Source organism: Dendropsophus ebraccatus, chromosome 7 (genome assembly GCF_027789765.1).
Source record: "Dendropsophus ebraccatus isolate aDenEbr1 chromosome 7, aDenEbr1.pat, whole genome shotgun sequence".
Taxonomy (NCBI): domain Eukaryota; kingdom Metazoa; phylum Chordata; class Amphibia; order Anura; family Hylidae; genus Dendropsophus; species Dendropsophus ebraccatus.
In genome coordinates this window covers 36,234,303-36,257,138 of record NC_091460.1, presented here as the reverse complement: position 1 = coordinate 36,257,138, position 22,836 = coordinate 36,234,303, and the positions used below count along the sequence as shown (strand labels likewise).

At 43.6% G+C, this 22,836-nt stretch overlaps 2 protein-coding genes across 5 annotated transcripts; one reads left to right on the top strand and one right to left on the bottom strand.

The window, feature by feature from the left end:
* On the bottom strand, window positions 1-15,900 carry NELFA (negative elongation factor complex member A). The gene is made up of 11 exons (XM_069977298.1): window positions 15,485-15,900; window positions 7,415-7,586; window positions 7,171-7,332; window positions 6,227-6,316; window positions 5,537-5,667; window positions 5,319-5,388; window positions 4,540-4,628; window positions 3,964-4,075; window positions 3,118-3,380; window positions 1,538-1,637; window positions 1-931 (listed from the first exon to the last, which is right to left on the bottom strand). The coding sequence occupies exons 1-11, from the start codon at window positions 15,692-15,694 to the stop codon at window positions 747-749; spliced, it is 1,584 nt and encodes a 527-aa protein (XP_069833399.1). The 5' UTR covers window positions 15,695-15,900; the 3' UTR covers window positions 1-746.
* Window positions 15,472-22,473, top strand: LOC138797314 (uncharacterized). Of its 4 annotated transcripts, none has more exons than XM_069977299.1 (6): window positions 15,472-15,993; window positions 18,802-18,865; window positions 19,330-19,418; window positions 20,066-20,178; window positions 20,285-20,441; window positions 22,088-22,473. In XM_069977299.1, the coding sequence occupies exons 3-6, from the start codon at window positions 19,406-19,408 to the stop codon at window positions 22,210-22,212; spliced, it is 408 nt and encodes a 135-aa protein (XP_069833400.1). In that variant the 5' UTR covers window positions 15,472-15,993; window positions 18,802-18,865; window positions 19,330-19,405; the 3' UTR covers window positions 22,213-22,473. The 4 variants fall into 4 exon arrangements, with proteins under 4 accessions (XP_069833400.1, XP_069833403.1, XP_069833401.1 ...); XM_069977302.1 differs by having other exon boundaries at window positions 19,283-19,418; XM_069977300.1 differs by having other exon boundaries at window positions 15,472-16,004.
* The last annotated feature ends 363 nt before the right edge of the window (window positions 22,474-22,836 follow it).

Below are 22,836 nucleotides of genomic sequence, written 5' to 3'. Positions count from 1 at the left end.
TTCACAATACAGAACACTGCCGCCTCTCTTCGCAAAACAGACGACAATGATGCCTCCACTTTATTTATGCATCTTGGACTCCACATCTATTATACCAGACTTCCCAATAGCACTAGACCCCTTCCTCCACCCTCTGTCCCCATGATTGTACTAAACTAGGGAAACAAAACCTTGCAAAGCAGAAAGTAGCACACAGCAGTGGTGTGGACGTCCAATGGCCAGCACTGAGACGCTCACACACTAGAAGACTTAAAAAATAAAATCTGAAGAGCGAGGTTACAGTAAGCTTGACCCAGTCCAAATACCTTTCCGAAATACTGCAGATAAAAATGGAAAAAGGCACCCCTTCCCCCCCCCCCCCCCCCCCCCCCCCCTAATGCTGAATGGTGCACATCACCAATTCTTACACCTAGAAAAATCAAGGTGATCCACAGGATTAGCTATTGTAAAATGTAAAAAAAAAAAAAAATCAGATTCACCCAGGAGGCTTTGCATTGTGATTGTAGGACTCATTTTAAAATAGGTTTCAATCATACAAAACTGGCCGTCAGTCTTAAACTGTTGCGTTTTTAGGAACAGAACCATTGTCTTTCGTTCCAGTGAGGATGAAACCATTGACATCAAGCAGAACTCTTCTCCTCATGATCATCCAGGGAACATTGGCCTCTGGATGGTGATTGTTATATCATAAACCCCATTTACAAGTCTTTTTTTTTGGTCCATAATGTCTTGCCTGGAATCCGCCCCTATGAGACGTTGGTCAGGGGTTTGTATTTTTTTAGCTTGGTCCACTTGCCGGTGGAATAGTTCATTTCGAAAACCGTGTCGACGATCATTGTGGTGCTGCCCGTGCCGTCACCTTTCTGTATGACTTCTGTGTACTCGCTGAGCTTTATCTGGATAACGTCACCCTGTTCTGGGCAAGGATTTTCTGCACAATAAACATACATTGACGTTAGAAGGCAGAACATACAGCAAGAGTGGAGAGTGCAGGAGCAAGTCAAAGATGAGTGGGGGGGGGGGGGACCCTAAGCCGTACAATTTGCATCGTCTCTTCTGATTTTCCCACATATATGCATACTCTGCTCAGCCGAGCATACATTTATTCTGAATGGGAAGCAGGGAGAGACTGCTGCTAGGTACCTTTGTTTGAGAACAAAAGAAGAACTGGGGTAGATTTTTAGCCTGATTTTTTTTTTGGCTAAAAAATTGCAACTTTTTGCTGGTTTGCCCCTTCATCTATAAACAAATCCATTTATCCATTACAAGTCACTGTAAAACAAATATGGTTTTCCTATGAGGACTTGCTGAGCTCAAATATGTTCAATTCAAATGGATTTCTTAAAATAAAAAACAAACAAAAACAAACAAAAATAAATAAATAAAAACACACTTCATACTGCAGGTGTATGTACAGAAGTTTCCTATAGAAGCAGCATATCTGGTAATGTTGTTATTCTACCACACCAGCAGCTGGCATGTAAGGCTCAATGATATTTGGAGAATATTTCCCCATTGACACTGGGGACTCACTCACCTCTTGAACCTGCCATAAAGCCTAAAATGAGAGCCTTCTCTGGTCTTGTAACCTTGTTTGCAGTCTTGAACATTTCTTGTGCAGCAAACATCTGTTCCTTCTGTAAACAAGAGATTATATACAAAACATAAAACAAACTGCTGAAGCAAACAAAGCACACGTTACCATGAATAAAAGAGCGGGCAAACCCCAGGAGCCAGGTTAACAAAGCACATAAAAATTGTTCCATCAGCAGGTCAGATGAAGCTGAGGATGAAGGTCCGTTATGGTGGATCGGTAGTGGGGGAAACCAGTACTCCTAACTGCTTACTGTGCAGATGATTTCACAGCTAACAGCATAAGAACAGCACCGAGGATGAAGGTAAAAAGACATATCTTAATCCTCAGAACCCTGTGCCCACTAGGGAGCTAGCAGCAGGTTAGATTCATCTAACCTGCTGATAGTTCCCCTTTAGGGTAGCTTCACACATACCGTATCGCTGCGTATTTAATGCTGCGATTTTATCGCTGCATGTTTGGTGCGATTTTTACATGCGAGTTTTAATTTTCACATGAAAACCATGTGAAATCAAAACTCGCATGTAAAAATCGCGACAAACACACAGCGGTAAAAACACAGCGTTAAATACGCAGCAATACGGTACAAGTGAAGGCACCCTTAAAGGGGTTATCTACGAATATGAAAAAAAAAAAAAAAACCACCTAATTTATTATTGAAAACAGTACCTCACCTGTCCTCGGGTTGCATGTGGCATTATACTTTGGTTCCATTCACTTTACCAGGAAGTGAGCTGTGATACCACACACAACCAGAATACATGTGTGGCAGCGTTTTTCTATTTTTGATAGCTCCTTTAGATGATATATTATCACCTATTTACAGGGTAGGCGATATAAAGCGTCTGATCACAAGAACGGAAGCCCCTTAAATTAAGTAAGTAAATGAAGCAGCAGCGTGGGTGCTCAGCCTCTGCACCATTCATGCTATGGGATTTGCAGAGATAGCTAAGCACTGTACTAGTCTAGCAAGTGAATGGAGTGGTGGTGCATGCTACTGCTCTATTCACTCAAGGGACCTTAGCTCTGATCGATAGTGTCTCAGTGATCAGACCACCAACAATACATACAGTACATTTTTGTGCATGTTATATATATATATATATATATATAAAAAAAAAAAAAAAAAAAAGAGAACAAAAAAGGATGCATTTTAATCTTTTATAATGGAAGTCAATGGAAAAATGGAAGAAAAAGGATTAACACAATTGCATCCCTTTTTTTGCAAAAACATGAAAACGGATTGCAAAAACGTAGTGTGTGAACCCAGCCTAACCCCTTTAAAAGGCATTGTGAAGGCTTAGAAAAACTACTTTCTAGTTTGGGTTCTGTAGCTCAGTTCCATTGAAGTGAATAGAGCTGAATTGTAATTTAACACACCGCTGGGACAGGTATGGCACTGTTTTTGCAAAAAAAAAAAAAATGGTTGCACTTTTTTTAAATCCTGGATAACCTTGATCATGTGTTGCTTCCACAGATGGATCAAAATCCATCAGCAATAGTACACCTGACTGTGTACTTACTGTGAGTGACAGGTTATTCTTGGGCTGAGGTTGTGTCTGAGTAGTAATCTGAGGAGCCTGAGCTGCAGGAGTGGCCACCTGCGGTGCAGTGGGTGTCAGTGGAGAGGTAGGAGTGGCTGCAGGCGTAGGAGTGGTAGCGGGGGCATTGGGATTACTATGATACATTGGTGTCCGCTGTTTAAACTGAGTAGGAAGGGCATTATTGGGAGTCGTGGGTTCCTCTCCTTGCCTCGTCGTCTGCAAAGCTTCCCGGACAGACCCAGCTGTACAAAGAGAGAACGCAAAAAGTTTATCTACCATATTTTATGCCTTTAAAAGTCGTAAAACCTACGCATGTGGTTAGGCCGAATATTATTCATGAGGGTTCATGTACATAATAAATGAAGAAACAAACATACAATTACAGAAACCATGAGACTAACCACAGAAGCTAACAACATTTGTTCCATCTCTAGACATTGACCTGTTTTGTGGCTTTATGCATTCATTCACATGTCTGTATTTGAGGTCAGTTTCCTCATTACTGAAAACAAACAGGTTAGGATTCCTGGAGAGAAGCAGAATCATTCCCAAAAGGGCCGTATACCAGAGCTGCAGACAACGCTGTATACAATCACATCCTTAAAGGGGTTATCCAGCGCTACCAAAACATGGCCACTTTTCCCCCTACTGTTGTCTTCAGTTCAGGTGCAGTTTGCAAATAAGCTCCATTTACTTCAATGGAACAGAGTTTCAAAACCCCACCCAATGTGGAGACAACAGTAGGGGGAAAGTGGCCATGTTTTTTGTAGCACTGGATAACCCCTTTAATTTTCTGTATTACAGGTGAATACTGACAGGACATACCTTGCTGAGCCTCGGACGCAGGGATGTAGGAGGAGGATGGCACCACACTGGGGGTAGCTGGCAAGTAGCTTGTAGATGGAAGGGCACTCTCATTGTTAAGGGTACCGAGTTTCTGAAAATCATTTTAGAATCAGGATGAAGTACTGTACACTGGTGCTATAGTTTAGTCATTTATTATAAAAAAGAGAACAGCTGTTCCTAGGAGATCCCATATCAAAAACATATTGTGCGCACTTCGGCACATAGTAAAAAATAAAGCAAAATTGCACTGAAGGTGCAAACAACGAGAATCTTACAAATCTCATTGAGTGCAACATCTGGACAGACAGAAGCAAATATAGCCATATGAACGTGAAGTAACCACCAGGAGGACGTGATACAAGCCAAGTGCATTGCCTCAGAGCGGTGGTCTCTAACCTGTGCCATTCCAGCTATTGCAACACTACAACTCCCATTATGCTATGAAAGGCTTCTTAAGAGTCAAAAGCATACATAGATAGACACTCAATATGCTGCATAGGACATAGTAGCTAAAATTTTTAAACCCCCCCCCCCCATTTATCGATGGGGCGTTACCTGTGTAGAGACGAGCCCAGCAGCATAGTCGGGGGTTGCACTTTTCACAACAGTTTCTTCTTTTGGCCGCTTTTCTGCAACGTCAGTTTCTGTGATTAAAGAAGCAGATGATTAAAATAAACGTAATGACCACCACATGGTAAAAAACACTGAGGATACATCCGGACTAGCTTCTCTACTGAAGGGAGTGGAAAACACTCAGACTGCAGGCTCAAGCTATGTGCTTTCCATTTTGTAGAGTCAGGAACTAAAGGCAATGTAATTTTTACATCATCAAATGAACCATCTAAGAGTCTTCATAGGATGTCCTAATAGCTTTTTAATAAAGGGAGGCGCACTTTGCACATTCAGGTTTCTTATCAGGAAATCCAGACCCATATGTTTATATATTAGTAACAGACATCCCTGAGGATTCTATCCGCTCCGGAAAACAGATCATGATTTTTTTTTTTAGATCTGATCCTATTTTCGTCTGGAATTTTGGGACAGACACTCTCATAACCAGAATTACAGATGCTTTAATAATGCACATCAGGAACACGGCCAGAATTAAGGATTGGTGGAGAGTTCACCCCCAACTTAGCAGTGATGATGGCAGCCCCTGGCCTGCATCCCTCTCCCCTGGACCACAGTGGTGATGCTTTCCTAAAGCAATTTGAGGATTTCCTGACAGTAAAAACTGGCACAGTCATGGGAAGGGGGTCTAGAAGAGTAATCGCTTCAATCCAATGCAATGTGCAAAACAGCAATAAAAGCTGTAATAAAATCTTGGTACTCACCTACAGTCTTCCTTCTTCTCTTGGCTTCTCTCCCTGCGTCCACCATGTCCAACTCAGAGATATCTAAAAGCTGAAAATAATAATCTAGGCTCAGAGCATAATAAAAAAAATCACCAGGCCAAACCTAATCATTGGGATGACCTATAGGGGTATAGAGGATTAGAAAACCATTAATGTTGACTCCAGGGAGTGTCATGGATAAAAGATAATTCACCTACCTTTACTCCCCTCTCTCTCCGGAGGGGTGTCCTGGAGGGGGCAATAGGCGTCCTGTTGGTTGTTGGACTAAATACACTTGGGGTTGTTGGGCTTCTAAATGGTGCCTGCTTTGGTATACCTTTAAGAGGAGCTGGTAGGGAAAAAGAAGAAACTCTTATGACATCAGCAGAGCAGATTCATTATGAACATTTTGGATAAAACTTGGTTCCCTTGATAAACTGGAGACAGTGTGCCGGTCTTCTGGGAGGCCATTGGTGAGGGAACCTAGGAGCAATTCTTAAAATTTCCATCAGCACCCCCCACAGGACAGGTAATACGTGGGGGTTTGACCGCTGGGACACCCCTTTCCTCTGGGGACAAGGGACCTCTTGTTCTGTGAGGTGGACAGCAACGCATACACTAAACCACCTCTGCATTTGTTTGCTATGGGACTTCCTAAAGAGAGTGAAGGGCTGTTCTCCCATAGACAGTGAATAGTAAGACTCACTAGCAGAACAATGAAGCCCATCCTGGTGACTGGAAATGCCAGCAGTTAGATCCCAATCGATAAGTTACTTACCAGCTATGCTGAGATAAGTTTTAATCTTATGATAACTTCTAAATTTAGATCAGGAAAAATATCTACCTTTCCTTGGTGGATGATACTTAGATCAGTTTAGTTTCTAGGCCAAGCAATCAAATGGACTCACTTGTAGTATCCAGTTTTTTGACCAGACCCCTCCCTTTGGCGTGGAATGGCACTCCAGCCGTCTTCTTGAGTTGCTGCGCAGTTTCTGTCGCTGTGAAGTTAAACAAAACATTTCGATTAAACCTTTAACCATAAAGCACCATAACAAGGGGTGAAAAAAACACTGAAAATGTTCCCGTTCCCACTGAGCAAAGGTAGCGGAATTCCGCGACGGAATTGTCCGCCGCGGAATGCCGTTAGCCTCCCGCTCATAATGGGAGTCTATGGGAGGCGCGCGCTGCTGCTCTGTACGCGCTGAAGAATGAACATATTCATTCTTCAGCGCGGACAGGGCAGGAGCACGCGCCTCCCATAGACTCCCATTATGAGCGGGAGGCTAACGGCATTCCGCGGCGGACAATTCCGTCGCGGAATTCCGCTACCTTTGCTCAGTGGGAACGGAGCCTAACTCAGTGAGGGGGCCCGCCACCTTGTCTATGCTCTTCCTTCTTTACTCAACCCCCCCCACCCCCTTGTTTTCTTACTCTCTTCTGGTTCTTCCAAGGTTTAGAGGTTTAGGACTCCAGTCCTGGCCACTTTGGCCTTGTATTCAATTTAGTTTTGAAACCTTATTGACAATTTAGTTGTTGCCTATTTCATATGATGTAATGTCATTTGTATCTTTGCCCGCGCCTCTGTAGATTCAAATTGTACTTTTATGTGAAACTTAATAAATTCAGAGGAAGCTGATAAGTACTAGAAGACTGGAGATTTTTTAAATAACTTACAAATCTGTACAACTTCCTGACACCAGCTGATAAGAAAAAGAATTCCGGCAGAGTACCCCTTTAACTTGCTCTACGACCATCGGACTTTAAACATTAACCTTTTAACTACAACATACCAGTCATAAAAATACAGCTTTAATAGTTTTCAGGCTATGCTGGTGCATTGTCGCATACTCACACTTCTGTAAGAGCTCTGCTCGCAGCGTGGCACTTTTTGGCTTTCGTTTTAACTGGAAATGCTTGACTGGAGGTGTCAGCGGTCCGGCCAGCATGGTGAGGGCGTTCTTGTTCAAATACTGGCATTCAAGGGGCAGCATGGCGGAGGCCTCACACTCACTCACTGGTTTAGGAAAGACATCAAAGTTAAAGACTGTAACATGTTAAGAAATGTGACCAACCAATGGACCAAGAGACCATCCTACCCTTTTCTCTGAGCTCTCCTAATATATCCTGTACATTTGGGTTCTGCTCTTCCAGGTCGAGGTTTAGTGAGCCGGTGTCCGGAAAGGACTTCAGTATGTCCGCCACCATTAGAATCCAGGGGTCAGAGTCCAGTGAAGCCAGCTGAATTATTTCTGTTAATGCCATCTTCATCTGCAAGACAAAAATAAAGTCAGAAGTCTTAGTGGGAGAACGAAGCAGTTTTCTGGAACTTGACCATGAATATTTTTAGTTTAGGTGCACAGGTTCTTTTTTTTTTTAAATTCAGATTACCCCTTTAAACAGTGTGGGTCTTGGGTTTAAAGGGAATCTGTCAGCTCCCGGGCCCTACCACTGGTTCTGTAGCTGGCAGTCCCCTTGTGAGCATGTTACCTTTTGGTAATTTGTCTGTGTAGTGGATTATGCACAATCTCGGGTCTCCAACTGTAATGAAGAGTCAAAGAGAAGTTGTGGCTCAGCGTTTGTCCTGCCTTCTGGCACACCTCACCACTCCTCCCTCCTCTTCAAAAATAATCAATGCTGCTCGGTCTTCTGCTTACTCAGCTGTCAGTCAGTGCCTGCTAACAGAGGACTGATCTGCAATCAGAGACACTGGCTGACAGCTGAGCGAGCAGGAGGCCGGGCAGCATTGATTATTAATGAAGGAGAAAGGGAGGAGAAAGCAGTGGTGAGGAGCGCTAGAGTGAGAAGCAAATGCGGAGCCACAACTCCTCTTTGCCTCTTCAGTAGGGCCCTTGCACACTGAGTAAGGGTGGGTTCACACTACGGAATTCTCACGGATAATGTCCGCGGAATTCTACAGTATATCCGCGCGCATGCGCGCCTTTCCGCTGGCTCCGTAGCCACCATTCTATGGGCCGTCATATTCCGCTATCCGCCGAAAGAAGTGAAAGAAGCGGATAGCGGAATACGCCGACCATAGAATGGTGTCCACGGAGGCAAGGCGCGAGGCCGTGCTGCGGATTCCGCAGACATCCACGAGAATTCCATAGTGTGAACCCACCCTTAGAGGCTGAATTTACGAGTGAACTCCGCACATCGGATCCCACTTGAAATTCTGCCTGTCCTATTTCTTCGATGGGATTTCTCTGCTCTCCACTCAAATAATGAACATGTGGAGTGGATTGTGCATAATCCACTCCACGGACAAATTACCAAAAGGTACCATGCTCACTAGGGGACTGGCAGCTACAGCACAACAGGTAGGGCCTGGGTGCAGACAGATTCCCTTTTAAATCAGTCACCACACAACATCTCAGACTATGGTTGGAGAAATATATAATGGTTACCTTATCTCCAAGAATAAAATGTGTACTATATACGATAGAGACAGATAGGAGATGGATCCTGCCCTGCAGTCACCAAGATAACAGGCAGATCGCTTCTTATCAGCAGAAACCAGACCGACCATCAAAAGCTTTATGGGTTTCTGCTTTGTGAGATTACGTGTTCTCTCCCAGATTCAGCATGGCTGTTATCCATGTCTGGACCGTCACAGCCACCTGCAATACCACAACCAGCCTGTGGAGAAGTGTGGCGCACCTACTGGAAGACGGATAGATTCTCCCTCAGACAAACCTTCTGAATACTAATAATACAATCATATGAGGAATCCCCAAGTGAGTCATAGATAGTTTCAGGTTTCTTCTTATTTCATCATGTGCTGGTGCAATGGGAAGTAACAAAGCCAAATCCCGGAGGAGCAGCGAACACATCAGATCATCTCCAGGCCGGTCAGGGGAAGAGCTTACCCTCTGCTTGGCCACTCCTGTGTTATCCCAGACTCTGACATAGAGAATAGAGTTATCACTCCATCCAAATGAATGGACTGGCGGCATGAATGTGTGACCTGCCAAATTTTATTACCGTACTTGTTTTTTTATTAAAATGTATGACAATGAATACAACATAAGTCCTATTAAAAAGAGAAGAGCAGACTACCAACATGGCACATCATTCACTACAATATATACATTCATGGGAAAACACAGAGCCATCAAAGGGACAAGGGTCAAAGGCCAGCTTCACCTCTGACCACCTTTTACCTATACATAGGGATAGCAGCAAAAAAGCATGCCTAGGTATACAAAGTTGACTTGTGGAATACTCATTAAGTTTAAGGCACAACTCAGTGCTTTGTAATGTGTGAGGACCAGTTCCAAAATGACCCAGTGGACCGCGCAAATTTAGATTTTTGTGTTTTCGTTTTTTCCTCCTCCCCTTCTAAGAGCTCTAGCACTTTCAGTTTTCTATCTACAGGGCCAAGTGGGGGCTTGTTTGTTACAGGAATAGTTGTACTGTGTAATGGCGTCTTTCATTCTACCATAACATGTATGATGGAACCCCAAATATATTATTTATGAAGATATAAATCAGTGAAATCGTAAAAAAGAATGCAATATGGTAACGTTTGGGGGGTTCCTGTGTCTACGTAATGCACTATATGGTAACAGCGACATGATACTATTATTCTATAGGTCAGTCCAAACACAACCAAATGCAGGTTTACACAGATTCTCTAATGTTTATTTATATATATATATATATATATATATATATATATATATATATATATATATATATATATATATATATATATATATATATATATATATATATATATACACACACACACATACACACATTTTAATGAAATACTTTTCTTTTGCAATTATTAATAAAGTGTCCCTATTGTGACGCTTATAACGATTTTAGTTTTTCACCTACGGGGCTGTATTAATACCAAATCTGTGTAGCTCGGATGTTTTGATCACTTTTTAATTTTTTTTTATATATATAATGTAACATAAAATCAGTAAACCTGGCACTTTTTACCCCTCTTTTCATTTACGCTGTTTGTGATGACGCTTGTTATAGTTTAATAGATCGGACAATTACGCACGCTACGGTATATTATATGTTTATTTATTTTTATATGTTTTATTTATATAAGGGGGGGTGATTTCAACTTTTATTGGGGGAGGGGCTTTGGGGTAGTGTAATAATGATTTTCCTTTTTTTATTTTAACACATTTCAAGTACCCCTGGGGGACTTGTACATACAACACTCAGATTGGAAACACTGATCACTGCTATGCCATAGGCATAGCATTGATCGGTGTCATAGGCGTTCTGCTTATTGAGCCTGCCTGTGGCAGACTCAATGACCAGAAAGCCGATCAGACCGCACAGCGGAAGGTAAGAGACCTCCTGCGGTCCGATACAGCGATCGGGACTCCCCCTGTCACACTAAAATGCCTTGATCGTGCTGAGTTTAAGTGGTTAATGACAAACTGCAGCCTGTCATTAATGGTGAGGGCTGGGCTGCTCACTGCAGCCGGCACCCACCTCCTAAGAAGTGCGCTCTGGAGTGAAGCGCACTTCATAGGTCAGGACGTATCGGTACACCCAGGGTCGTCTGGGCACAGACTTCCAGGGCGTACCGGTACGTCATAGGTCGTCTAGGGGTTAAGATCAACTGGTGTCAAAGTTATATAGATTTGTAATTTACTTCTATTAAAAAATATCCAGTCTTCCAGTACTTATCAGCTGCTGTATGTCCTGCGGGAAGTGGTGTATTCTTTCCAGTCTTACAGTGCTCTCTGCTGCCACCTCTGTCTGTGTCCAGAGCAGGAGCAAATCCCCATAGACAATCTCTCCTGCTCTTCAGCCTGGAAAGAATACACCACTTCCCGCAGGACATACAGTAGCTGATAAGTACTGGAAGACTTTTTTTTTTCATATAACTCCAGACTACTCTACTGACGACTGTGCTGATGCCTCCAGACTGTTAGGTGTTATTGTTTCAACACCTGCAGCAATAAGTGGTGGGTCACAGGGATATAGGATTTTTTTATGTCAACCATGCCGAATATTGTATAAACCAGGAAAAGGGAACCTGCGGCTCTCCAGCTGTTGCAAAACTACAATTCCCATCATGCCTGGTCAGCTAAAGCTTTGATGGGAACTGATGATATAAACCAAAACTTCAGAACTGCCCCATTCCCATACTTTTCTCCTACTTTGTAGCCAATACGTTTCTACCAGTTCATTTAAGAACCAGCATTTAAGAACCAGTATGAGCAGACAACGGGCCAACATTAGTCCTCGGGTCCCTTATCATTACATCTAATATAAACAATGATTGTAACCTTGAAACTAATGGGAATCTCTCTGCGGTACAAACAAGACTTTCAGTTTCTGCCAGTCTGGGCCGGTAACCTGCCGACATGATGGGAACCTGCACGGGGCACAGAGAAAGGTCTATCGAAAACTTTATAACAGATAGAAACTCTGCAGCTTCCGCTCTTCACAGCGCACACTGTCATTTGCATCCTGTATATAGAAAGGCAAAGCACCAGAACCCAGGTGCCCGGGCCGTCCTGTCACCATCACAACATAACAGCAGCCTGATGGATTCTTGGGGTTCAGAATGGGGCGTCCTAAAAGCTCCTGTGTGTGTAAGGGGAGCCAATACTTCTCTTCATATAGTCTGAGACAGGGGTATATACACAGCAGGTGTCTGGTTTACATGATATATAGCGGAGCGCCGCGCCATGTAACTAATCACCAGACGTATTCCAAGGACAAACACATTAAGCAAATTTCCTACACAAACACGAGCGGCCTGAGGGCAAATGAGATCATCATTCCTCCCACGGTAATAGCTATAGGGTTTACTTCTTCTACTAGGAGACATGGTCTGGGGATCTGTAGTGGGAAGCAACTGCACTTTACTAGGGTCCTGAATGGTCATGGTATACAGTCACAGTACCACTGAGGTCCTAACATGTGATGTGCTAGCTTACAGGATGCCCGGCCTCCACCAAGATTTACATGAATGGCGGCCAGACCACAAGCTATTGTCAGCATGTAGCATGGTGGCTGATGTTAAAGTGTAACTTTTTTTTTTTTTTTTGCAGCAATCAATATTACAGACGATTTTGAGAAGCTTTGTAATTGTTTTTTTTTAGGCAAATATGATATTATCTGCATGTAAAAAGCCTTTCCCCAGGTCCCCCCCACCTTCCTTCCATTCACTGCAAGTCTGGTTTATAGAGAGGGGAGGGGGGAGGAGGGAGTTAGCTGACAGCAGAAAGCTGATAACAGAGGATTATGCTGCGTTTACACGTAACGATTATCGTGCGAATTTGCGCGATAACGATCAAATTCGAACGATAATCGTACGTGTAAACGCAGCAAACGATCAAACGACGAACGAGAAATCGTTCGTTTTGATCTTTCAACATATCAAATCGTTGTTCGTAAAATATTCGCCGATCGTTCCGTGTAAACAGTCATCGCGCAATAGTCCGGCCGGCCCCCCGCTCAATCGCCACCCCCCGCCGCTCCGATCGCCACCCCCACCCCCCCGCCGCCTGCTGCGCGGAGCGATCGGAGGCGATCAGAGCGGGGGGCCGGGCTGCGAGCGGGGGGGCCGGGCGCACGATCGCAAAACGATCTTTCCGTACGATATATCGTACCGTCTAAACGCTGATCGTTATGAAAAAAAAAAATCGTTACTCCGACATCGTTAATCGTACGATCGGGCCAATTATAGTTTCGTGTAAACGCACCATTACAGGCACAGAACTGGGTGACAGCTGTAATCAGAGCTCAGAGAGGTCAGTGGTGACTGTCAGAGGAGATAAAGGGCAAGGTATTTGTAAATTAACTCTTTGTTGTCCTGTTTTGGTCTTTTATTTAGCTCTCTCCATAGGAGAACAATGAAGACAGGGGGGAGAGCTTCAAACTGCTTTTTCATGATAAAAAAAATTCATTTTTCGGCTAATAAACCCAATTACAAGTATCTTAAATCGCCTGGACTATTGATTTCTGCAAAAAAAAAAAAAAATCACGACAGTGACACTTTAAAGTTATATTCCAACCTCACACTGCTATGATACTGATTTCTGTGACCCCACCTCTGATCCTGACAATGAAGGGGCCCCGCACAGATATCGTCTCTCTGCACAGTGACACACCTGGCCGTGCAGGGAACTGCAGACAACTATGCATAGAGATGGAGCCATGTTACATGCACTATAGCCCCTTCAGTCTAGTGGTCAGAGCCTACCAATACTGACAATATACCATCCAATCTGACCAGTCACCTGACTGCCTGACTGTTCACACACCAACTGATTGGTACAAGGAGCAGAGAGCGAAGCATGTGGCTAAGCGCTTCCCTCCCAGCTGGGGCCTCGCCAGCATGACCAAGAGGAGGAGGCCGGGGCCTCGCCAGCATGACCAAGAGGAGGAGGCCGGGGCCTTGCCAGCATGACCAAGAGGAGGAGGCCGGGGCCTCGCCAGCATGACCAAGAGGAGGAGGCCGGGGCCTCGCCAGCATGACCAAGAGGAGGAGGCCGGGGCCTCGCCAGCATGACCAAGAGGAGGAGGCCGGGGCCTCGCCAGCATGACCAAGAGGAGGAGGCCGGGGCCTCGCCAGCATGACCAAGAGGATAACAATGTTCAATAAACCAGAGATTGTTCCAGTCAGGAAAAAAAACTGTGCAGCTTATAGTGACTTTTTTGAGAACTGCCTCACCAGAAAGTAAACTTACATGTCTCCATGGTAACAGACTACAATTCCAAACCTGCAGTCAGTCTCCCTTTCTAGTGCAAAAAGTGTTTTAAAAGGGTTACCCCAGCGAAAATAAAATTCTTTCAAATCAACTGGTGTCAGAAAGAGCCAGAGATTTGTAATTTACTTCTATTAAAAAATCTCCAGTCTTCCAGTACTTATCAGCTGCTGTATGTTAAGCGTATTCTCTCCAGTCTGACACAGTGCTCTCTGCTGCCACCTCTGTCCATGACAGGAACTGTCCAGACCAGCCACAAATGCCCATAGAAAACCTTTCCTGCTCTGCAGACTGGAAAGAATACCACTTGCTGCAAGACATGCAACAGCTGATAAGTACTGGAAGTCTGAAGATTTTTTAAATACAGTGGTACCTCGGTTTAAGAGTAACTTTGATTGAGAGCGCTTTGCAAGAAGAGCTCACAGTTTTTCAAAACTGTAACTTGGTTTAAGAGCATTGCTTTGGTATAATAGCTCCACGTACTGGGTGGGAGGGGGAGTGGGGGAGGGGAATGGTCTGCATAGCCTGGTCTACAGCACTGTACTCTGACTCAGGAAGTCTCCCTCACCTTCCAAATCATATGAGATCCACTTCAGGCTGGGGCTTACATCAGGGGACAGGACTGTGGAGGTAACCTCTCCATAGCGGTAACCCCTCTCTCCTCGGACAGAAAGTGCTGCTATACTGTGCCCACATATATCCTACTCATTACTCATGGTCCCTGCAGTCTCTGTCCACCCTTGTGTTTCCCATCCTCTCCATTCCTGCTATAATGTGCCTGCACTCACACTCAGCTATACACACTGCTGTGATAACGTGCCTGCACTCACACTCAGCTATACACACTGCTGTATAGAAAAGTTTGTCAGCATTTGAATGATTTCTTATGGGAAAATTTGCTTTTTGTTTAAGAGTGATTTGGATTAAAAGCGCGGCCCCGGAACTAATTATGCTCGAAATCCAAGGCACCACTGTATTAGTAAATTACAGATCTCTGGTACCAGTTGATTTAAAAGTTTTTTTTTCCCCCCACTGGTGTACCCCTTTAACAGGGTATCCCCCATCTTGTCTTTTCAGCATACTTCTATGTCTCCATGGTAACAGACTACAACTTCCATAGCCTGACCCTGTAGTCCTACAGCATAGGTATAGGAATCAGGGGACAGATGTGACTATAGAATAAGTTGCAGTCAGATGCAGCAGTAACCATGTCTCCTTACAACATCCCACCAATCCCCCGACTACAGTTTGCAGTCTGTTGCCCATAGCAACCACAGAGCACTCCCTTCTCCTTCCTTTATTCTGATCGCGTTTATGTCACACAACATAACGCGTGATGTGAAATAGCTTCTACTCCGACACACAGACTTATAGTGGAGAGTTGCTGGCACTTGTAGTTCCCCCGGGCGGCCCCGTCCTGCTCACGCCCAGAGGAGGGAGAGGGGGGCGGAGGAGGATGGGAGCACTCACCTCGTCCACGGTGCGGCGTGGGAGGTGCAGCATCCCCAGCAGCAGCTTCAGCTTGACGGCGGACGAAAGGTTGTGGAAACACAGGCGGACATTGTCAATGACGGTGGCCGTGAGCAGAGAGGCGATGCTGGGGGGCGCCCACAATTCGTCCGCCGAGCCCAGCTTATTGTGAAGCCACAGGCCGGTGTCACTCTCCCTCATCGACGCCATCTTGAGAAAAGAAAACCATCCCGAGCAGGCATTTTATGAAGACACCTAAAAAAGGCCCCCTCTGGCGCTAAGAAACGAGATCCGAGTGAACGCCAGATCTCGCGATAACTAGCGCCGGAGCTCTAATGCTTCCCTGGTGCGTCCAAGAAGCCCTACCTGAAGCGAAGAGGCCTTACAATAACCTGGAATTGTAGAAGATATAAGTTATAACCATGTACGCTGCTCCGCCGCAGCTCCATAGTTAGCTGCCCTTATTAAAGATGGCCGACATAAGCTTCAAGCGCCTCCCTATCAACAAGGTGATGCTGCTGTAGGTTTTTGACGGGTCCTCCTTGGAACCAAATTGCTTAAATTAGCGAAGTATATACAGTATGTCTTTCATACAGACACATAGTAGGAAATACAGTTGTGCAAAATATAGCTAAAACTCGGAGCGCATTAATGATAAAGACTATTCCTCAGTAGGGGATATCCCCAAATAATGTCCAATTCTCACTAAGGGGAGCAGAGCATGCGGCCGCAGGGTGAGGAGGAGGAGGGAGGGGGGAAATACCGCAGATTCCGTCCTGGCAGAGTTGAGGTCGGTTAACCGACGCCACAAACGGTATCAGTATTTTGACGGTATACCGCCCAGCCCTACGTTATCGAGGACTAGATAAGGCACAGCTACTATCTTGGAAGAACAGCACCACCCCTGTCCTCAGGTTGTGTGTGGTATTACAATTCAGCTCTATTCATTTTAATGAAACTGAGCTGCATAACCACAACCAAACTGGGGACAGAGAAGGTGCTGCTTTTGGAAGAAAGCAGCCAGGAGGAATAACCGGGGAATGATACAGTGCAGAGTTCTCTTTCTATAGGCTCTATCACAAAGATGGCGATAAACTGGTGCAGCCCCAACGATCAGCTATGATCTCCAGAGGAAGATACACAGAGGTGATGTGGCAACATGCCCACCAGTCCCCCAACACAAGAACAAGACACTCTATGTACTAAAGAGATAACCACCAGTTCTATTATGGATCCTTGTTTGGGCCTTGGCAGATTGCCTCCTATTCATCACCTGTGTAAGCATGGCACATGGGCTGGATCGTTAAGACACCTGTGCAGTGTTTAGACAGGAGAAAATGTTCCAGTGGCATTCCTAATAATGGCGAGGGTGGGGAGGAGGGACGGAGGGGTGGTGCAAAGTTAGGGCACAGATTCTCTAAGCCCCAGCCGTTGGGCACGGGGCTGCAAGTTTAAAAGTTCTTTTTCAGGACAATAACTGCATCACCTATTGAAAGCAGCTATCCGAAGGAACAAGTGGTTTGGAGGGGGGGGAGGGGGGTCAGATTGTGGGTACAGAGTCACTTTAAACCTGAGTGTGTAGAGGTTCTTTATGGAGAATAAGATTCAGAACATGCTATACAGACACATTTGAAGTACATAAAGCTCACTGTCAATGAGCAGTGCAGAAAGTCACATGATAATACATTAACCTTACTCTTAAATATGGGGCCAGACATGGAGATGAATAGATCCTATGACTCATGTTTGTCTTCTAGGAGTCAGATGTCTTGGTGGTAGTATGAATTTATATCAGTCTTGGGGCAATTTTCGTACAATTATAGTCAAATAGAGGAATGTGTTACCAAGGGAGACTCACTAAGGGCACCATACAGGACAGATGCTTGTTTATATGTAGCTATTTTTTTTTTTTCTTTTTAAACATAGAAACTTTCCCATGGCTAAAACTCAAGCTATTTCTAATGTAGCTAAGCTGAAAAGGGCGCTGTCACAAAACGTATGATATGTTAAAAGTTTTCATCGGTCTGGGTGTGAGTGTTCAGGCCGTGACTGATCATGAGAACGACCTGAGAGCAGCCTGGCTCAAAGCACTCCTCCCCCGACTCTGTGTCACGTGAGAAGACAGGCTCATAATGAAAGTGTATGGGGCAAGTCTCTTCTCACTTAGGGCCCTATTCCACGGGACGATTATCGTTCAGATTATCGTTAAATCGTTTGAATCTGAACGATAATCGTTCGGTTGAAATGCAGTTAACGATTAACGACCGAACGAGAAATCGTTGATCGTTTAATAAGACCTGGACCTATTTTTATCGTTGCTCGTTCGCAAATCGTTCGCATTGAATAAGACATCGTTCGGTCGTTCTCAATAGATACGAACGCAATAGCGAATAAATAGCGAAGAGAAACGATCGCAATTACGATCATAAGTAACGATTATCGTTCCATGGAAATGAGTGAACGTTTTCAGGTCTTTCGCAATAGCGGTCGTTTGAGATCGTTAATCGTTAACGATTATCCAAACGATAATCGTCCCGTGGAATAGGGCCCTTAGTGTATGTTCACACTAGGGATTAAAGATGAAAGTCTTCTGCTTTTGAAATTTCAGCTCTGGCGGAATTGGTCTGGAATTCAAGCGGAAATTCAAAGCCCCAATGACTTCCATGGGATTTCTCTAGCGGAATCCGCCCAAAGAATTGATATGTCAATTTTTGACCAGAAAGCAGATGAACCACCACCGCGTGAACAACAGAGTGGAAATCCCATTAAACACAATGGGACATTGCTCTATACATATTTTATGGGCGGAGCTTCAAGAGGAATAAGCGTAAAATTAAGCACTGATTCAGCTTGAAATTCCTTGCCTATTCCTCATTGTGAACATACGGAGCAGGTTGTCTCCCCGCTCATTCTTTTGATCCATTATCTATTGATAAAAACTTTTGACTTCTTTTTCTGACTTGTCAAGTTGTTGTTTTTTTATTTTTATTATGCAGCTCTTTCCCTACAATTGCAGACTGCCTGTTGTCTAGGTTACCGACCACCTCTGTGCTCTAAAAGCAGTTTGTCTGATTATATAATTTTTTGTGTATATATATATATATGTGTATATATGTATATACGTGTATATATATTTATATGCTATACAACAGATATATACTATATCTCTATCCTATACAGTAGATATAATATATCTCTATAGCTTTATATATGTATATCTCTATGTGCAGCAGTCTGACCACTGCTTTTAGAGCGGAGTGGTGGATTATTTGATGAATGGGAAAACTGCTCTGATGGTCTCTGTCTTTCCTTTTTAGGTCACTTTGCATCTGAACAGAGTGCATCGCAGTGTGAGCCTTGTCCGAGGGGAACATATTGCAAGTAATTTCTTTTTCTGTCCTTTGTAACAGTAATATGACACAAAGCATTCCATACTATAGCTAAGGCTATGGTTAGGGTTAATAAATATAATTGCATTATACTATATTAGGATATCCTACAGCTCCTACTTTGGCGCTATTTTAGAGGTAATCTGTCAGCTGTATATCATGCTCAGAGCTGCAGACATGGGCAGATAACTGAGGGGAGATAAAATAAATGATACCTGTCGTTTGCAGTTATAAAATGTATATTTTCCTTCTAAGCTCGAGTCGTGGAGGTGAGCTGCAGCATGCACGCCTGCTCCCTCCCCCACCCACCCCTGTTTATTGACTTTCATCACTGAGTCATGCATATCATTTGTTTAGAGGAGGAAGGAAAACTTGATTTTATAAATCTTTACTTGTTTTTCCCTATTAGCTATCTGCCGATGAGTGCAACATATTTATTTTATATCTATTCTGCAGCACAACCTCCTGTCCGCTCTGCACAGTGTGTCCTGACGGTCAGGAATCTCTGGAGGTCGGCTCCATAGAGTGCTCCATGGGTCACCCAGGTAAATATATAATTTATTTTATATTTATCAATAATAATTTTTAATAATTCATGATTTGCTTTATAGCCAACCATACACATTATACAGACCTGCATTATAAATTTCTCTGGCTCCAGATGACTTTTCCCCCGTCATCCCCCTCCTGTCCCTTCATCATCATACCGGTACCCCCTTCAGCATTCTCTTTTCCCTTCATCTGTATTTATAAAAAAAAAAAAAAAAAAAAAAAAGCTATACTTACCTCACCAGTGTGGTTCCTCTAGTCCCCCAGGGACTCCTCCTCCTTGCTCTTCATGCTCGCGCTTGAAGGGCGGGGCTTTCCGAGACCTATCCGGGACATAGTTTTGCCAGGGCTGTCTCCTCAGAATCGGGACAGTCCCGGCAAAACTGGGACTGTTGGCAACTATGCATTTGGGTAGAGAAGGATCAGCAACTGATCCTTCAAAATATCCCCTAGACATTAGCACCACCATAGTTGTCTGGCTGCAGACACCTTCTTAAAGATACATGCACACTTATCTTAGCCCCTATGTGAATGAGGATGGGAGGATGGGTGTTGGACCGATGGCTTGCTATCCCTGTGATAGCGTCTCTGTGGAGTCTGTTGTTCTTGCTGTACTATAAATCTGTATTACTCCCCTACGTAGGCATGTATAAAGGACATGGAGATGACCGATGCAAGTATTGCCGTGATGGTGAATACCAGATCAGCTGGGGAGGGGAACGCTGTGAAGTGTGTCCTATAGGTCACTACTGTCCTGTAAGTATCCGAGGGCAATGATTGTATATAGAAGGAATAGTAAATCCTTGTATGTGGCCTACATCAACTTTCCTGAACTTCTAAAAATGTTTTCTCTCCTTCTCAGAGCCCGGACATTAATCCCATCAGTTGTCCTGAAGATGCTTTCTGCCCTGCTGGGAGCACGGAGCCAAGTTATTGTATGGAGACCTTCTTGCGTAAGGAAGGAGACTCCTGCACGCTGGCACCATTTACTATCATCATGCTTATAGTTTGTGCAGTGGGTAAGTTGAGAAGTTTGTGTTCACGATGTTCTTAAGGAGGACTAACCTTCTTTTGTCTGACAGATATCAGTCTCGATCTCTTTATACATGTGAATGTCCAGCTCTGCCCAATGTTCATGGAAAGAGAAGGGGTATGCTGCAGGCAGACGGCTCTGGTGACAGCATAGGGTCACAGCCCACCCTTCTCTCACTATCATCTGTCAGGAGAGTCGAGAGGCTCCCTACACATTAGTCAGTTGGTTGCACCAAAGCGGTTTTGTCTGACTTTTCACGAATGTATATGGACAGCCTAAAGACAAATGATGGTGAACTCCTCAATCACCATTCCAGACATCTGCTTCTTATCTAGACTTGAATCTGTCACTAGGTTTGTGTTGCCTTACATGAGGGCAGCATAAACTATTGACAGAAATTCTGAACAGAATAATATACTAATTACATCATCTTGTTTAGCAGTTCTCCTAATATGCAGGAGAATAGGATTCTTGCCACACCCCTCCCCCTGCCCTCCAGCTGCTGATTCACAGTGGACTGCCTAAACACAGCAAGGATAGATAACTGCCAATCAGCAGCTGGTGGGTGGAGTCTTCTGCTTCTCATGAATAATGAGGACTACTGAGCTCATGCACATAATGGAGAAAACTACTTATTGTCCATGTTATTCAGGAGGATATCTCTGAATCAGCTGCACAGAACAATGTAAGTGATACATCATTCTGTTCAGCTTCTCCGTCACCAGTTTATGTTACCGAGATAGGACACCATAAACCTAGGGACAGAGTCTCTTTAAAGATGCTTATACATATCCAAAAGATGTTAGCCTAGACAACCCCTTTAAATAAAAAATAAACACAAGTTGAAATACTTGCTAATCTGTATATTGGCCACATAACCCAAGATATTATTTGATCTAGGTACAGTATAAGGCCATGAAAGAGGCACTGTCACAAATCAACAGGGGTTGAGATTGCAAGCAGTTTTGCAATATACACACTTTTTTTTATGTTTAAATCAATGGTATACATATGGCCACTAGGTGTCTCTCTTCACTGTGCATCTGTACAGCTACTGAATGCCCACATTTAGTAGCAGAGAATACTGGGGGTGCTTGCATCGTATAGTCAGCTCTCCTGTCACACAGCACCAAAACCTATGTAACCACACAGTGACATTATACGGAATGAATTGTTACATAAACAGCATTGTCTCCTGGTAAGCATGCAAAGTTGTTAATAGAACTAATAAGTTATACCACCAGCATGATGTACAGGTTTCTTTACTTGTGTGAGTTCACAAAGGACTTGGACGTCCTGTGTCGTCGGGTTTTTTTTGGTTTTTTTTTTAACAGAAAAGACCAAATATTGTCATGGAGGGAGCATGGTTCAATTTGGTAAAACATTGGTTTAAACACAAAAAGCCTAATAAATAAAGTGAATATATTTCAAAACTGCTTGTGATCACAACCCCTGTTGAATTCTTAAAAAAAAAAAACAAAAAAAAAAGAGAAGGGAGAGAGAGGGTCATAGGTTTCAGTTCCAAGTCTCCTCTTCTAACCTCGAGCAGACCTTCCAGTACCATCTATGGAATTACTTACGATGCAGAACCTGTGTATGCTGGATGGTAACACATGCTGGTCCTCCCTACAGGATGGACTCTGTACTCTGGATGGTGGCACGTGACTGAGTTATATACACTGGATGGTGAGCGGTGGGTAGTTCTACGGAAACCACACTTCTCCTATGTTCATTTATGTTGTACAGCCTGTGAATAGTCTTTATTTAAAGGTTTCTCTCGTTCTGTAGACCTGGGGTATTTTTTATAGTTGTCTTTAAAGATATTTTCTACTTTATACGTTTGACAGAGGGCATGTTTTATGGACACATTTTTCATCTTTTTTGGTTAAGTACCTATAGGAACCTGTGTCATAGATATGGCCCTATAAACAAGCCTTGGTATTCAGATGTTTTTGTAGTTGGTCTTTCTTGAAATGCATTACATTTACACCGGAGAATGTATTTTTGAGTGAAATGTAAAAAAACAAAACAAAAAAAACCTTGAAATGAATAATCTCTGTATTTGTATTTTATCGTAAAATAGCAAAAAGATCTACGGGCAACTAATACACAAAAGGTGAAGAAACTAGAAGAAGAGGAGGCACCAACTCCATTAAATATGTGGAGTGCAGCTCGGCACATACAAATCTACAATATTACAATATATACAATATTAACCAGAAGGAAAAAAATCTGTATGCTATAAGAACACAACTCCAAATATTAACCATGAAGATCGATTGGAAAACAGAAAATCACGAAATCTCCAGACAGGACTCCATGGTCTCAAAAATACCAACTAACCATATGGCCTAATCCTGCGTCCAGGAATAGAGCCGGAG

Coding starts and splice junctions, on each gene's coding strand:
- LOC138797314 (XM_069977299.1), top strand. Junction 20,179..20,284: donor CTATAGGTCACTACTGTCCT/GTAAGTATCCGA, acceptor TCTCCTTCTCAG/AGCCCGGACATTAATCCCAT. Junction 20,442..22,087: donor GCTTATAGTTTGTGCAGTGG/GTAAGTTGAGAA, acceptor TCCTCCCTACAG/GATGGACTCTGTACTCTGGA.
- NELFA (XM_069977298.1), bottom strand. CDS start 15,694: ATGGCGTCGATGAGGGAGAGTGACACCGGCCTGTGGCTTCACAATAAG. Junction 5,389..5,536: donor GGAGAGAGAGGGGAGTAAAG/GTAGGTGAATTA, acceptor TATTATTTTCAG/CTTTTAGATATCTCTGAGTT. Junction 1,638..3,117: donor AGAATAACCTGTCACTCACA/GTAAGTACACAG, acceptor TCTTGTTTACAG/AAGGAACAGATGTTTGCTGC.